The sequence below is a fragment of the Callionymus lyra genome, chromosome 5 (assembly GCF_982586985.1).
Source record: "Callionymus lyra chromosome 5, fCalLyr1.hap1.1, whole genome shotgun sequence".
Classification (NCBI taxonomy): Eukaryota; Metazoa; Chordata; class Actinopteri; order Syngnathiformes; family Callionymidae; genus Callionymus; species Callionymus lyra.
The window spans coordinates 24,909,140-24,927,178 of record NC_141822.1 but is presented as its reverse complement, the minus strand read 5'-3'; the positions used below and the strand labels follow the sequence as shown (position 1 = coordinate 24,927,178).

Below are 18,039 nucleotides of genomic sequence, written 5' to 3'. Positions count from 1 at the left end.
GTTAACAGTTTTTTTTCACTTAAAAATTATTTTAAATGGGTTAGAAAATCAGATTTTCTGAGCTTTATATCTGATTAGATTCAATTATTTAATTATAACCAAGATTTAAACTCTTGAAATGTAAAATAATAACATAAAAAACACAGCTCATGTAAGTTGATTGATCTTACTGTGTTTTTAAAGAGGAAGTAATTCCCATTAACAATTAAATGGTGCTGAGACGATCTAGGATCAACTTTAAAAAAAAAAAAAACATACAGTATGTGAGTTTGTTTAACAATAATAAGGATCATGAAGTATAGATTTTGTAAATCCATTCATCTTATTGATCATTTGACACTAACAAACAAACAAACAATAAAATGTTTGGAAACGCACCAAGAATGTCTTTATTTTCTACTTCAATAGCACTTTTTATTCCTCAGAAGGTCACAGTATTCGATGGAAATATCGAATGCATTATTTAAAAGATGCTGACACATGCAAGACAGATGTGTTGCCAAAGATACAAACAGACATAAAGAAAACAAAGACAAAGGCAAAGCGACAGCACCGGTGATTTAATCTCACCGCACAATCCATCCAGCACAGCTTTGACTCAGAAAAGTAACAATGACTGAGCTCGCGACATGGAAACAATCTTTGGGCTTTTCTTTTGACATTCGGTATCATGTTAACTCCAGCATATATCAGAGTGTGGCAGCACTTAAGTAAAGGTGGACCGGGCAACAATTCATCATCCTCAGTTGTTTATTGACGGACAGAGCTGGCATTGCTTCGTGTGCATTTATGAACCTCCACTCCTTTACTGGAAACTACTCTTAAGGCGAGTGCACTTGAGGTAAAGTTAACAATGCACATCACTCACAGTTCTTCTCATCAATAAGAACATGTTGAAAACATCTTAATGGTGAATTCTTTAAATCAATAAAATGCAAAATTAAATTTATCTTAGAGCATACACAAATGTTTAAAATACTCCTGACATGCTTAAATATGGTGAAAAAGCTGACCTATAAAGGGGACATTTTCAATTATTATTTTTGTCAATAAAAAGTAATTTAAAACTGAAATAATGACACTTTCTTTCTCCCGAGTAATTCAATTTCATTATTCAGCAACTTGTCAATGTCGAATTTAAATGATTGAATTCTTGATGTGGAATTTGGTGACAGAGTTGATGGGTTTCATGAAACTGCTGATGAGGTTTTATGATACAGTGTTGTCACTTTTCAGGTTCCTTGCTTTATAGTTTTTAAACTGAGAGCGCCACCTACTGAAGTCTGATGACACTGCATCATGAACCCTCATCAGCCAATGGTTAGTCATTTTGCAACCAGTTAAAGACGTTCCAATGTCTTTCTTAATTCTTCATTTAACGCTAATGAGCTTAATATTGATAATAACATGTTTCTCTGTCTTTTTACGTTACGTTCTCTACATGTGAAACACACGTCATAATTATACATATAATATCTATCAATCAATGAGACGACGGCTCGCTCAAAGCATCTCGAGGGACTGATTTGCAGTTGAGAATACAATCACGTTCATTTGGGTCAACGGCAGATTGCTGCTCCTCAAACCACCACAGTGTATGATCCATTATTTATACCACAGTTTAACATCCACCATGAAATATTCAACAGGTTCGACACTTAATGGACACACTAATGAGTCGTTGAACTAGAGTTGCATTAACATAATCAAAAGACGGGACACAATCCTAGTATGAAATCAATGCACTTTTTTTGTGTTTAGATGATGCAGAATTAGAGACATAAGAGATATTCAAGGGCTTGTCTTTCATCTGATCAGTGAAATTCTGAATATAATCAACCTTATAATGTTTGTTTTGACGCTGGTATACTTAAAAGGAGCATTGAATTACAAGAAATGTTTAAACCTCTGGTTAAATAAGTTGATTAAAGAAGTCTTTTTATGAATAAAGTCCCACTAAATAGATGTTTTTTCTAACATGTAGACCAGGGTTCACCAATGTTCTTGCAACTGTGAGCTACTTCAAGGGCACTGTGTGACCAAAAAGGCTACCATCAGTGTGATATACAAATGAAATGTAAAAAATAAAATAATATATATCATAACGGATGATAAATGGTATTACAATCACATTTTGATTCTTCCATATTTGGGGCAGAAAGAAAGGCAACATAAATCAAATGTATTTAAATTGTTATTGTGCCAAAAAATGTTTTTTGGAACAGGCCCATGGGAAAGCACCACGCTGGTGACCCCCTGCTGTGGGTTTGGCGGTCATGAAATGAGACAAAGAATTTCAAAATGTAACTCTGCAACAGCGACACTTAACATAATAATGGATAAATCAAATGAACGAACACACAACCTGCATGCCATTATTAAACACTGGGCTGCTTACACATTTAAGCTAGCATGCCCAAGGGACACTTTAAATACACAACTTGAATTTTTTTTGTTTTGTTTGTTTTGTTTTTACCAAAAAAATAATATTCAGCTGCAGAAATTGTAATCCATTTCCAGCACAGACGTCGTTGATCTACTTTCAAAGTGTAATTTGACAAAAAGTTTTTATTTTTATGATTTTAATACTTAAATAAATAAATAAATACAAATATAATAAAATATAAATAAAAATAAAAACAAGATAGCAAAAACTGAATTTTAAACAATTATTTTCCAAAAGAAAAACATTTTTAAAGGCAGATTTGTTCAGCATCAGCAGTGATTTGGGTCACTTCAGACTTCAAACTTCAAACTTCTGGGTCACCTCAAACTTCAAACTTTAAAAACTAATTTTGAAAAAGGCAGCCGCCAAATTATGCCCGCCAAGTCATTTTGTGTCTGTTTGGTGAATATAGATTTTGTTTGGTCTGTAACCTTGATTGCTTAAAGATTTTGGTCTCATGTGAGATTGAGTAAGACTCCTGTGTACTAGACTGTGGAGGTATTTACATATTCTCCAGCAAAAGTAAAAAGAAAACATTCTAAACTTAAACCTTGAAGTAACATAAGTCAAATGTGATGGCTTGCGATTTGAACAAGAAAAATATTGGACCTTATGTTACCACTTTCATTTTTTGTGTTGCTTCAATTACTTAATTATGGTTAAGAAGATCATGAATATATTTCTACTTCATGAATATGTAAGGAGTGACCCTGAGCACTTTTAGAAGTAGTAAAGTTTCTATCAAGATAACAACTTTCTTTACTTTGCAATTGAAAAAACAAACAAAAAACCTGTCCATGATTTGTACGCCTCTATCTTTGTGTTACTGTCTCCAACAACCTTCGATCACATAAAGGTAATGATGAATAAATAACTTATTTTCTTCAAAAAATAAAATTCAACAAAACATATGCAGTATCTGACACGGAACCAACCTTACTACTTCGAAGAGTCAGCAAAGACTCTGTATGTGATTTGGGGTCCTCATAAAAAAATGAGACAAGACGGAAAAGGCTCGACCTATAACGCTCTTCTGAAAATGGCAAAAAAGTATCCAAATGTCCAACTTTATGCATTTACCAAAGAGAAGGTGGAATATTGCGACAATGTGTTCGAGAAAGAAACGGGAAAACACAGGTAAATACACTCTGGCAATGTCAACATAGATGCAGTAAGTGTGTTGACTGTTTTTGTTTTTTATTAGAATGAACTCTGGAGCTTATCTAAGCACTGGCTTTTTCACCATGATTCTTGCCATCGAAATGTGTGACCACATCCGTGTTTATGGGATGGTCAACGATGAATATTGCAGGTAAAAACTTTGAAACTCAGAATTAACATTTGTCTGATGTCTTTGAATAATAAGGCAAGATGTGATTATGACTTGTGGGTGGATTTATTGAAATGTATCAGGTCAAGAGTTTGGTCACTTAGTTCAACCTATTGCAACTGACTAACCCTCGTATCAATCACTAAATATACTATATTTTAATGAGGGATTGTTCTTTTAACTTGCAAATAATTAAAACAATCTAAAATAAACAACAGAAAACAAACTGCATGTGATTCTTGATCCTCACATGTATCTGCCACAGCTCTGTTTATTTATTAAGCTTCAGGAGATTCTTAACCATATTTTTGACGTTCAGTTAGAACTAAACACAGTTGAGTCATTTTATGTTTTCAATAAGAAAATAATATCTATATTTAGCACAAAGACAATGTAATACTAAACTGAAGTGCACTCAAAATGTTTCCATGAAGTCTATTTACCATTAACACATTTATTACAAATGAAAAGACGCAAGCGTAAGGATTGAGTCTTAAAATTATAAATGATGTCAATGTAAAAATTAAGAAACAACCAAATTATTGAGACTACTTAATTCTTAATGGGATTTATTCCCTGCTTAAAATGTTTCAAATGAAAAACGACTTGTTAATGAAATTAATGTCGCAAATACTACACTTATTTTATGCTTCACACAAAACTGGGCTTTTGTAATTAAAAAAACTTAATCAACTAAAGGTAATGATGAATAAATAACTTATTTCCTTCAAAAAATAAAATTCAACAAAACATATGCAGATCAACTATAGCTGCACATATGTGAAATATAACCATCTATGAAACCCATGTTGAGAAGCCGCTGACGCTGACACACACCTTCATCATCGACATAAAAACAATGTCAAACCGATGCTTGTCGCAGATTCCTGTCGTGTAAATTCTGCAACGCTAAGCCGAGCCGCGGCACCGCTTCAACCAAGTCAACCTTAGCACCACACAGACTTTATAAAATGTTAATGTGTCTCTGTCTCCGTCTCTCCTCCTGAGCCATCAATCAACCCCGTCACCTCTGTCGCACTTGTCCTGTCTTCTTCTTCATAACTGTCATAATTTCTGTTTATGCAGCTGTTATATTATTACCCCTCGTTGCTTTTCATGGCCTCCTCAAGGTGGAGAAGCTGTGGCCGGGAGGGAATTAAAGTTTCAAGTCATTGCTAGTGTGCTTGAAGGACACCAATGACCTTCACCGCTCACTTTGAACTAGATTTATTTCTGTTAAAAATAGTTTTACCCGATAACAATAGATTTCGTTTAACTTTTTTTTTATTTAATGTTTTAGTGTTAAAGCGACAATACTTGGATTTAAAAAGGCTGTTTCTGGCGACCCCGCGTGTCAGAGCTGTGTAACTGCAATGTCATTATATCTATGATGCGACAAATGTCGAATATTGCATTGCGTTTTTTAAAAATTGAGATAAGGGCTCTTGGTGGCGTTTAGTTGTGTCATAAAACTGAGTGAGTAGTTAGAGACTTTCTGCACATTAGGACAATATTTCCTCCAGCAAACAAAGTCATTTGAGCAAACAAAAACTTATTTTCTGCTGTGATTTTCTTTTTACACTTGCTCAAATTCTACACAGCGTTACATTGGAGCCAAATAGACGAACAATCACAAAGCTTGTTTCTGACTGGAAGTACTCTTGTTGTGATGTGTTTTTATCATCCTGGTATCTTCAAAATCTCTCGCAGTACTTGAAAACAAGTGAAAACACTGTTTCTGAACTGTTTAACTGGCTTCTGTAAAGCTTTTGGTGGCGTCTTTAAAATAAAACCGGAGATGTACTTTCAAAAAGAAAATATGAAAACAAATTACGTCAAAATGTTACGTAGTGTTGCTTTAATACTGGTGTGAAGACAATCAATAACCCCTTTGAACGGTAAGATTTGAAAATGATTGACAATTGATTCAAAACCTTGTCAAATGTGAGTCACTTACAGCAAGTATACTTGGGTAGTAAAGTGCGTCACATTTCTTTTTTTTAAAGCCATTCAACAGACGTAACAATGGCAGTAGAGCTCAAGACACATTTTTACTTTATCTAGTACATCATTATTGTATATTCAAGTCAAATATTTAACTACATTTTTTATAGAAAAAACAAACATTTGATTCATTCATTGTTTAAAATAATTATGAATTCCTTCTTAAATGGATTAAGAAACTTGAATTGAACACCAGACATCTGGATTTTCCTCAAAAGTTCCAGCCTTTCGATTTTCCAAGAAATTCCTCAAGTGACTTATTCAGCAAAAATATTTTTTCCCCAGGAATATTCTCATTAAAAAAGCATTTGTACTACACAGGGTCCCAGGTGGTAGGAGATGGCGGCAGAAGGGCTTTGATGAAGACAGATGAGGGAGGTGTCACATAATGGCCGCTGTCAGTAACTCTTGTTTTTTTTCACTTGACTTCCCTCCTCTCTTCCTCCTCCTCCTTTTTTTTTCTTTTTTTTTTATCGTCGCCTGAGTAGTTTCCTGCTCTGCAAAATTTGTCTGCTCCAGCTCACTCTTCATTTCCACACGAGCCCTCGTCTTCATCTGCCTGTTCGTCTTCATGTATCTCACATCTTCATATATCTTGGCCACGTCCGGACTTCGCATGTCTGACTTCGTATCTCCGCTTTCGTGCAGTTTCTCCGAGTGCTGAAGGCAACCGTTATTGTAAGTGAGATAATATTGTGACCGAGAGGCTCTTGCAGCCCTGCTGTGATCTGAAGTGATGGCGTAACACTGACCCGAGCTTAACTCGGCAGTGAAGGGTCAGCAATCCGTGAGCAAATTGGCTGAAATGCCATCTTTTTTTTCCCCAAGATTCTCTCCCAATTTAGCGACAAATTTCCTTTATCGTGTCAAAGAAATGAGATCAAATGATTGTCAACAGGTCCGGTCTTCTCAGCATGCTAAGCAGAACTTAATGGATCTCATTAAAAGAGACAGATGGTATACTTGTGTTAAACTTAATTATGGGACACAACAGTTGGACACACACTGGCCTAAAAACACAACGTTTTACGTCAAATCAGGTACGCAGACACACACTCCTAAGAAGCTGGCTGGAGTTTACAGTTTTTCTGCCTGAATATTGATGTACTATTTACTTCCTGGAAGATGCAAACACAAATATACACACGTTATTATGGAAGCAGACTAGAGATGAGAAGGTCAGCAGCGACCTTCAGTTTTCAGTTGTCATTACATGTAGAGAAGGTCAGTCAAACCAGATCGTTTAACAGCCCTTTAAACAAGGAGTCTAATTACAGAACCGCTCTTGTTAACAGAAAAAAAATAATTAAAGCCTTTTAAAAGCTCTTTTTTCAACCGACTCATTATCTGTATCGTCCTGCGAGTCACACTGTGAGCGTGAATATCTTACGATGACAGCAGAAGATTCATGACAAATTCATTTTAATGAAGGCGACTGCATCACACAGGAAAAAAAAGAAAATTCTATGAACATTCATTTACTGTTATTGAAATAATATGTTGTACTATGTTGGAGTCTCAACGTTTTAAAAAAAACCCACTTTCCCACTCGAGTAACTTAAATTAAGATTGTGAAATGGGAGTGCAGACAAGATAAAGTTTAATGATTTAAAACGGCTTTTTATGTCACATTTGGTCATAAACCTTTATGTTAACCTTGTCATTTCCTCGAAAAATAAAACCAGCAGTAATTTGAAAAATGGTAAACTATGAAACTGATCACGTTGAAATGTTTCTGACATTTAACAAACAATTAAATAATAAGTACAAAATAATTTTATTTTGTACTTATTATTTAATTGTTTGTAAGGTTACACTGAAGGTCCTGTTAATAATACATTATTAGCACATTCAATAGACATTATAATGGATTTATAAGATCACTTCGTAACTGTGGGGACCCTGTCATGTAATAATGATGTAACTAAAAAATAATACTGTTATATAATAATATCATTTAAAAATATGATCAAATCAGCTGAATGTAGTGTTAATTGTAATTAAAGTGTAATTCATACAAAAAAGTAATAGTAATCAAGTAATAAATAAGTGTTAAATTACTTTGTTTACAACCCCCCTCTTTTTTTGTGTACTCTTCGTGTCTCAAAAATGATATGAAAGGCACAATATATACAATATATTGTATATAATATACAATGAATACAGTATATACAAATTCAAACGTTACTTGTTTTGTTCTGAAGTTAGTTTTTTTAGCATTTGAAATATTGTTGATAGCAACAAGTACAATGGGACTGACAAAGGTCGGAAACTCACTCAGGCAAATCAACTGTTTCTCATCCTTCAAATGAATTTGTGGAACCAGATGGTAATTCTGTACATCATCTTCTTATTAAGATTTCTTAAAAAAATAATTAAAATCCAATAAATTGTTGAGTAATTTCACTAAAAGCCAGCAAGATTAAAGAAGAGAAGGAGGATAGAGATTTGTAACTCACTGTACAGTAACTGTGTAAATCTGACTCTCTTAATCTTAATATATACTTGAACTTGATTTCGATCACTGCTTGTTGTCTTTATTTCTTTGTCTGAAAAGTGGCAGTTGCCTATTATTGCTTGTCAGGCTCTCATTCTACAGTTATTTCATCACAAATATATATTTTTCTAATACTGTTCTTTGCGTTTGCCTCATTAGAGAGCACATCTAGGAGATTGTAGATTACATTGAATTGAAAGATCATCCTCTTATTGCTACAGTTAAAGCTTCATTGATGTTTATTCCATACAAATTAATACTTGAAGTGTTTTGGGGTTTTTTTTCAAACCAGAGCCAGCACAAGAGAACTGTCACCAGTGAAGTATTAAATATGCCACTTTTGCCATTTCAGCAATACTATAGAAATGAAAGTCATTACATTTGACAACAAGATTATGTTGCTGGATTATTCCATCAGTGGGTGTGACATTTATAAACGCTGTGGTATTTGAGCGAGTGAGCAGCGGGAAGACGATTGTCAGGATGTGGATGTTTGTCGGAGGAGAAGATGAACGTAAGCTGATTTTATAATGGACTCTACACTGTGAACGATAAAGTGACGCAAAGTGAAGCACCAGTTTCAAGTAATGTCACAAAAAATAACCTTTTTTTTTCTCCACTGATCAGAAACCTGTTGAATAATGTAAATTGTCTCAAACACCAACTTAGTCTCTGCTTCACTAGATCACTCCATAAGATCGACAAAAGGCTGAGTCACATTAAAGCTCAATTCCCATCATTAGCGTCGTCAGAGGATACAAAAACACTTCGACATCATGTAGGCAACAATTACTGATCTTTAGATTCGCTTCTTCAACTTATTAACAAGCTGCTTCTGCACGCATTTCTGTGTCAAGGGAAACATCTCATCAAGTGGCAACTTTCCCGAACAACAGATGAAAACTATTAGAAAATATGTTAATATTGCAGCGCTCATTTTTTCAAAAGTCTTTCTGACCTGCTGGGAGTAGCGTTGCTGGGTCTGGATCTGGTAGTGCTCCTCCGCCGTCACCCGGGTGATGTTGCCGGCAGCCGCCCGTGGGAGCGTCTCCACTTCCTTGATGGCCTCCATAGAAACACTCTGCGGGAGCACCTGGAAGAGCGACGTCACGTACATGATGACGCTCTTCTTGTCTGGATGCGGCACGACCACATCTGGAGGAGAAACGGAAGCCAGATGTCAAGGTGTGTTGTCGAATGTGGTCACACTTTAACACCCTAAGTGTCGTGTTGAGGAGGTTCCCAACAGATTAGGCCTCATTCATAAATATATTTATATACAAACAGTTCAAATAAACTCATAATATTTTGTTTATTTTCCTGTTTGTCGCGCTTCACTCAGGTGTGAATGTATTTAAGCACAAACATGCTTTGGTACCGTGACAGTTCACAGCTGTTCCAAAGTCATTTTAAATCCTTTAGAAAACTAACCATGTAATGAGATTCCTGTAAGTAATAATTTGATTTGATATCATAAAGTGGTCGTTCATACTGCTGTCCTGAGCAAGAAGCTTTATGGGAAAGTAATACAGAAAGTAATACAGAAAGTATTGAAATCAATTACTTTATTGAATAATTCAATGCCCAAACAATTTCAATATAAAATGTGAAAGTTAAAACATTTATAATTATCATTTTTTGTCACTCTATGTGAGCCCTGCAGATCAATTTACTATTTTGGAAACATTATATAACGCACAGTACAGTAAATTAAAATTAAAATCCTTTTTATTCAACTATAAAATAATGAATCAAGTAATACAAGGTTCCTACAGCTTAGGGGAGGTTACATTTTATTATTTTATTATTTAATTACCATTTTAAATCAAATTTAAAAGTAACTCGACAATCATCCCTCATTTAAAAATTAAAAATACACATTGCATAATTTTAGGGGCAATTTTACCCAAATGTTTATTCAAACATAAAATAAACATGACGTTTTAGTAAATGGAAAGATCCTTCTTGATTCCAATTGTATTGATTTTGAAAGATTTCATGAACAAAATACAACGTGCCTCTTACACTTCGCCTGGTACCATTTCTAGCCATGATAAAATAATGTTTACTGGATCAAATGTTGGCAAAATCGCTACATGAACCATGTTGAAGTAACTGTTTCACTGTTTTGTTAGTCTTGTATCTTAAATTATTAGAAATGTAAATCTGAAATCTTTATTAGATTTCAATTCAATGCATTTTAAGATTTTTTAAGAATCTGTGAGTACCCTGTAACAAGTCTGGAAAAATGTATATTTGAAAAAACCTAATACTTTTTCTATTTATGTATGAATACATAAATAGAAAAATAATAATAATATATTAATCTTATTACAATAAAGAAAAATACAACTATTATAATACAATATATTCATAATAAAAAGGGAAATTAAGTTTTTCCATTAGGTTACCCTTACAACCTTTTTTTATGGTGAATAATTACACACAAATAAATGTATATAAGAAAAAAACATGACAAGATTTCTACATGCTCAGTTCTACTTGCAATATGCTAAGGTTTGTGCCGAAGCATTCTCCAACCGAAACTACATGTGGCTAAAACATGTCAAATAATAAAACATGTCAAATAGTAAATATGAGTAATTATAAATAAAACAACTTTTAAAATAGTTCTGCTTGTCTTAATTTGTTTTAAAAATAATCACAGGAAAACCAATAAGAAAACCCAGACAGAATGATGTCAGCAGGTGTAATTGCTCACAGCAGCACCATTCTTAAACCTTCTTATGAATAACCAGAGGCCAATGCTTTTGATTTCCCCGAGCATCAGCGTTTGTTCACCAGCACCTGCCGTTAGGACGCTTTTCTCTCCAGCTTAATTTAGCTCTCGCAGGTGGAGCGAGATGAAACATTGCCGAGGTTTAAAGGTGGCTGCAGCCAGTGGCCCCCAGTCAGCCCAGGTCAAATCTAATGGAGACAGATGACAGCAGGCCTGTGACACTGCAGAGAAATGAACGCCATCAGAGGCCGAGGGACAGAAGGAGGGGCCGAGGATTTGGGGAAAATAGGTTATGGGAACTGCTGTGTTGATATAAGTGTCTTAAATAGATCTTGGACTCTATTGTATCATCAGTATGTGTCTGTTTGTACACAACTCTCCTTTCATGTAAATATTTACAAAATGTGCTTAAGCCCCGCCCACTGAAAGCACTTCATTTTTCTTGAGATTAAATCTTGTTTATCATAACCACACACACTTTGCTGTGATTGGTCAAGCATCTCTGTTTGTCACCGCATGTCGTCAATCCCAGAAGTCTCCACCTCTAAGGGACTCATTGCATAAGCAAAGAAACAGCATGTTGTTCACGGTTGCAGGAGGAGTGAACTTCATTCTCGTAACCTCTCGTTCGCTGAGATTTCCGACGGTATTAACTAAAGTAATAACTTAAGTATTAACTTCAAAACATGGTAATGATGAGAGATTTACTGCATCTTGAAGAGGAAGTCAGGAGAGTTGGGTTTTCACATTTAACATTTGAGGAAAAGTGAAAACAAAAAATATTGAATTTGTTTCACTGCACATTACAATTAACACTTGTTGTGTGCGTTGTGTTTATTTTTTCACACTAACTTGTCTGAAATGATGAGATATACAAATAATAAAATCGTAATTTTAAAGTAAAGATAGCCAGTAAGTGCTGAAAGCTGGAGTTGGAGCTTGGAGCTGAGAACTGAAATTAAATATATACCTTACCAAAAAAAATGAACACCTCACTTTTACAGCATTTTAAATATATATATATATATAAACACTAAATTCACAACGAGTAAACACTATAGAGGGACGGATTATTTTGTTACATTTCCTTTTTGATTATATTCAGTTATCGTGTTAACTAAGGCTCATGATTGTCTTGACTGACAGATACTTAGAGTGGATTACATGCAATAACCTCATCAGCCAATCATAATTCAGTCTTCCAAAACCCTGCCTCTTAATAGCCTCCTAAAAAATATTAATTTGCAAAGTAAAAAAATCAAATCAAATATATTTGAATGTTTTTCTTCTTCTATTCCATTACGATGAGGACTCTCTTTGGCCGGCAGGAAGTTCATGTTAGTGGAACATTCCGCTAAGAGCTCCGTTATGGTCCCACCGCTATGATAACATCCATCTCCAAACAGTACCTCAAAACATAATTAGCCACGGACTGAAATAGATATTTCAAACAGTCGATATTATCAAGCCATTAAAACACACTTATCCCTTGTAAGTACTGTCATTAGCGGGGCTAGAATGAACCCTCCAGGACATGTTTAGTGTATCATGAGTCCAGATAAAGCTGCGCTGGACTAACTACTCTATAATGTTTTTCCTTCAAAAATGATCATTTAGGTTGAGATTTAAACACTGCAGTTACGGTTGGTTGGGATCCCTTATGGCTCATTTTTCAGAGAAGAAAAAAAGGAAATCCGTAGCTCAGCGTGAATTGTAACCCAACAAGTGTCTCCATCTTGGCGCGTGTGTGTTGCAGTACCCTCAGGATCCAGCAGTCTCTCGATCCCCAGGTGCTGCTGCGCCTTGTTGAAAGCATGTTCCAGTCTGTCGGTCGCTGACGTCTTCGCCTCCACCGAGCTCCACTCGAACAGCTCAGGTCTGAAAAAGGCATGAGGAATAATCATCAATCGGTGTCTCGACAAAAAAAAAAAAAGTCTCATGATTCATAACGTTATCTCGGGGAAGTATCAGTAGGCGGGTCACGTCCCCCCGGTCGACCAGAGTAGCTGACTTTGTAGCAATAAACGTGAGTTTTATTAACATGCAGCCCAGAGATTTACTGTCCTAAACATGAATAGTATTGTTAATAACCGACTTGAGCTGATGCAGACGAGGATTATTTGGGGAATTAAATTAAAGTCAGCCATCATGTGGTCACGATCCAGGCGTCGGTTATTGGACTGTGCATACTTGTGGGCTTAATTATTTGTTTAATATCAACAACAAACTGCATGATAAAGCTTCTTTCTTTCAGTCAACGTATACGACTGTGTAAACACAGACGAATCAACTACTTTAGCCGAATATCTAATTATGTAGCATCGACCGTATTCCAGGCTGCGAGAATAAATCCCGTCTCCCTCCGCGCAGCTTTGACATTTACTTGTCTATCCACTCTTGCTTTTCGATACATTGCTTTTTTTTTTTTTCCTTCTTGGCTCTTCCTCTGTTAACACACAGGTTCATTCTCCAGCTCTCCAAAAAAAGTAATTCTTTGGTACCTGTGGCTGTGGATGAGGGCATTGAAGGCCAATCCGTCATTCCAGCTACTGGAGAAGTTAACCACGTTGACCTGAGGACAGAGATAATGGACATTTAAAGGCCAGTGTCAGAATTGAGTGTGACACCCAGCGTCCACCCCGATACTGGCGCTCATTCTCAGAGCTATCGGATCAAAGAAATATTTTTCCCCCTCGCTCTTTGTAGGTCACGTGACACAATGAATTTCAACCAACTCCGCCCGACAATAATGATAAGGCAGCAGCAAATACAACTAATATAGTTGCTTTATTTGATGTGATAACAACCTATACATAAACTTGTTTTTGTTTATGAATAATCTTAAGCAAATACAAAATGAATATGTCAAAACTACAAATGAAATGTGCTATATTATCAGGTTGTGAAGGATGAAATCATTTTAAAAACGAATGAAAGTTTAAAAAATACACACACACACTTCTGTCCACAATTTGTTATTTAATTTCTGTTTGCTCTGAAAATGCTTTTTGCCCCGAAAATTTATTTCCCTTCAGCCGGAGGTCATTTAATACCAAAAAGAAATTTGTAAACCGTGATAAGGTAATCCATTATTCATTGGCTCGGAGGCGATCCCTTAAATTGCCTGACAATCTGTAAATACTGACGTGATAGAAACAGATTTGAGTCGTGAGGTGATGAAAACACGTCCCTGACTTCCACATGCTCTTTATGCTTCCATATGTTATCGCGTGAATGTGGCCGACGATAAAACAACTTTATTAATACAAGCAACAGACCTGAGGATACTGGCGCGTGTTCTGACGAACCCAACTCAGCAGAATCTTCTCACTGTTAGTCTGCTGAAGGCCCGCCATCACATCCTTCATCACATCCTTTACCTGCAGGGAAAATTGAGTTCATAGGGATCAGCAGTCATTGTGAATCAACATGTATCACAGGCATGAAGTATTCATTTTCTTATAGTCTGAGAGACAGACACTAGTGACGGAAGACATTATCTGAGATTAGATGTATTATTATGAGTTTAAAAAAAAGTCTCTATTAGACCTATTAGAAATAATGAAATCATTTCAATGGGCCATTTTTGGGAACACATTTCTTCAAGTTGCTATTAGACAACATAAGACAACAACATAATAGATCACATGAAAATGATCAGAAAGTTTGAAACGATCACATGACACAGAGAAAGGCAGTACTCAGTAACAAATGACATAATAATTGTCTATAAAAACTATGGTAGTATCAGTTGAAATTTGTATCATCACATTATTGCCGATTACTGTCTAAAATAGGTTGGTTACAGATGAAAATAGTTTGAAAACAGTTGAAAATTGTTTGATTACAGTTGAAAATGTTGGATAACAGTTTAAAATTGTTTTATTTTACTTGAAAATTGTTTGAATACGGTTAAAAATAGTTTGGCAACAGTTGAATTTTTTTTTACAACAGTTGAAAATAGTTTGATTACAGTTGAAAATTGTTTTATTTTACTTAAAAATAGTTTGAATGCGGTCAAAAATAGGTGGCCAACAGTTGAAAATAGTTTGATAACAGTTAAAAAATTGTTTGATTAAAGTTGAAAATAGTTTTTTGACTTGAAAATTAGTTTGATTACAGTTGAAAATAGTTTGATTACTGTTTAAAATAGTTTGATTACTGTTTAAAATAGTTTGATTACAGTTGAAAATAGTTTCATTTCAGTAGGAGTTTAGATTAATTACCATTGAAGATAGATTCATTAAAGTGTAAAATGTTTGATTACAGTTAAAAATAGTTTGATAACTGCTGAAATGTTAGGATAGTCCATGTAAAATGCAAACAAATGCAGATGATTTGAAGTGTAGGATGCACAATAATGAAAGATATGCTTTAAATCGATGTTAAAGACCAGATATGATTGAAATCAACAACAGTATCAGTCGCATATTTTCATTATTTCAACATTCTTCTCAAAATAAACCATAGTAAATCACAGCTTCAAATGATAAGATATTCCACAGATCGTATCAGTTGTATTTAATTGATCCTCCTGCTCAGGTTGACAAACCATGTTGACAAATAAGAAAACAAAGCAGCCGTCTGTTGACATAACATTAGCATACGGAGACGCGCGGCTTTCAAGCAAAGTGCGAGTTGGACTGTCAGCGGTTCCTTTTGCATATGTGCCACCACATGGCATCGTGCACACTCAGAGGACACTGGTGAGCTCGCACACACACACACACGTGTGTATGTGTGTAGCTTCCACCACACGAGCAGGGTTTTTGGCAGCTTTGAGTGACAGTTTTAGAGCACTTGCTCAGAGCTCAGGGGAAGGCAGAGACGATATACTTTCACTGCCCAGCGGTGCATTACGTATGCATATCTCCCATCACCTTTTCTCCTCGCTACGCTTGCTTGCTCATTAACATACAGGAAGGATGTGTCGTCCACTTCCTCCTGTTTTTTCCATGTAGTTCATCTGCCGATCTCACTTTTCCAGACATGCAGGCGTTTGTGTGACAGGGAGTGACGAGTGAAATGACAGGAACGGAAGAACGCCGATAAAAGAATGCGTTGTGAGAAGATAAATAAAAAAAGGACGGACAAACGCATGTTGTGAAATCACTCCGGTAATACTGGCTCAGAGTCACAGACACGGAGCATCAAAAGCTATTATTAGAGCAGGGTCAATTCCCCACGACTTGACATGAAGGCGCACACAGGAACACGGACGCAGAGATGGCTGTTAGTGATTCATCCTGAGGCTTTCGGGATAAGAAAAAAAAAAAAAAAGGACTCATTTGGGAGTAGGTCACTGCATGCATTTCCACTTTAATTGGGGGGGGTCGCTACGACAAAGGGTGCTTTATACACACAGAGACAATGACACACACACGTACACACAGGCATGTGAGCCCACACAGAACCAGCTCCCCCCCGCCCACTCCTCTCGGGTGTATCAAGTGAGCACACACTGGCACATACTTACCCACATAATTCACAGAAAACACCTCATTATAGAATTGTGTTTTGCTATTAATCGCACCATTAAGTCAATGACGGAACTTCAGGGATTGAGACATTAGTTTCTGGTCAAATTAATGAGGAATGAAATACAAATGAAATGTGCTGTACACTAAAATAACCAATGTCATATAGGCTCAAATGGTTTTAAGTTTGTGGCGAAAAAAAAGTTGGCTTTTCAAAAGTACACAAATCAAGTGTGCCTGATCTTAAAAGAGCAACTCATGTGTTGATTTAAGTGTCTCTTGGACCTCTATTGTATTCATCAGTACGTGTCTGTCTCTTCTTATTTAGATATTCACATTAGAAAATGTGCTTAAGCCCCGACAACAGAAAATGGAGATGAAATCTTGTTTATCATAACCACGCCCACTCTGCCGTGATTGGTCAAACATCCCAGATCAAAAATGACAGAGGTCTCCACCTCCAAGGGACTCGTTGTTTAAACAAAGCGGGGGTGAATACAGCTGGCTGGTGGAGTCATTAACTCTGCTCTGGTAACCTCTCATTCGCTGAGATTTCAGACGGACTTTATAAATCATGTTGGAGCGGAGTCTGAAAAGTTGGGTTTTCACGTAAGTCGCACTTTAAGTATTTTAGACTTTTTTTTATCTTAATAGCCCTTAAACCATATTCATTACATATTAAATAATTATGATTTACACATTTTTAGCTCCAATTGTTGCAATTGTAAGACCATAATGCAATTTACTCTCCCCTTTTTTTGTGTTTTTAGTTTTCAAATTTGTTTTTATATTATGCCTTTTTTCAAACACTTCCTAATGTAAACCTATGTACCTGAAGTGTAACTCAGTTATTAATATTATTTTTATACTCACAGTGAAGTAATTAAAGTCAAAATGTGATGATTATTGGAAAAAGTGCTCTTTTTTATGTTTAAAATAATCTTAACACAGAAAGAAAACCATGTTTTTCCTTCAATAAAGAACAAAAATGGTTATAAAGATCTATCTTCATCTCGTTTTGATTTCCAAACTAAATTAATTCTGAAAGATATGGTGCTGTTCCATGCACATGACTGGGTAGAATGGAAAAAACAACTTTGATTTGTCAAAGACAAAAGTGTTATTGTCATGGAGCTGACAGTTGCATAAACTCAAAGTCGTACCTGCCAGTGGACGATGATGCTCCAGATGAGCCCAAGGATCAGTTTGTGGTTTCCATCAACGATGTCTGCAGCACCGATATTCACCAATTCAACCTGGAGTGCGGATAATAACACGATAATAACAGCCATGAGTCCTGATTTTATGGCGCATTTTGGTGATACACAACATTTTATGGGCTCCTCGTTTGTCAGTTGTCCCTAAGCACGGGGCCGGGACTTATTACTGTCTTGAACATGTTTTGTTTTGAAAAAGTCGTGCATGTGACTATTGACACGTAAACTCAAAATATAAACCTGTAAACTAGTTAAAATGAGAGAAAGACTAACTCTATATATATTGTGTTGTAGAGCAAGGGCTCCTGCTGAATAACATTGAATACAG

General features: G+C 35.8%; 1 protein-coding gene across 3 annotated transcripts in view; it reads right to left on the bottom strand.

Moving 5' to 3' along the window:
• Positions 1 to 18,039, bottom strand: part of dmd (dystrophin) — a 235,127-nt gene that overhangs the window by 125,041 nt on the left and 92,047 nt on the right. For all 3 annotated transcript variants that reach the window (XM_087791572.1, XM_087791573.1, XM_087791574.1), the window contains exons 5-9: positions 17,658 to 17,750; positions 14,296 to 14,397; positions 13,519 to 13,589; positions 12,777 to 12,895; positions 9,236 to 9,432 (exon numbers count right to left, since the gene is read on the bottom strand). In XM_087791572.1, the coding sequence (XP_087647698.1) occupies positions 9,236 to 9,432; positions 12,777 to 12,895; positions 13,519 to 13,589; positions 14,296 to 14,397; positions 17,658 to 17,750 (582 nt within the window). The remainder of the gene's footprint in view (positions 1 to 9,235; positions 9,433 to 12,776; positions 12,896 to 13,518; positions 13,590 to 14,295; positions 14,398 to 17,657; positions 17,751 to 18,039) is intronic.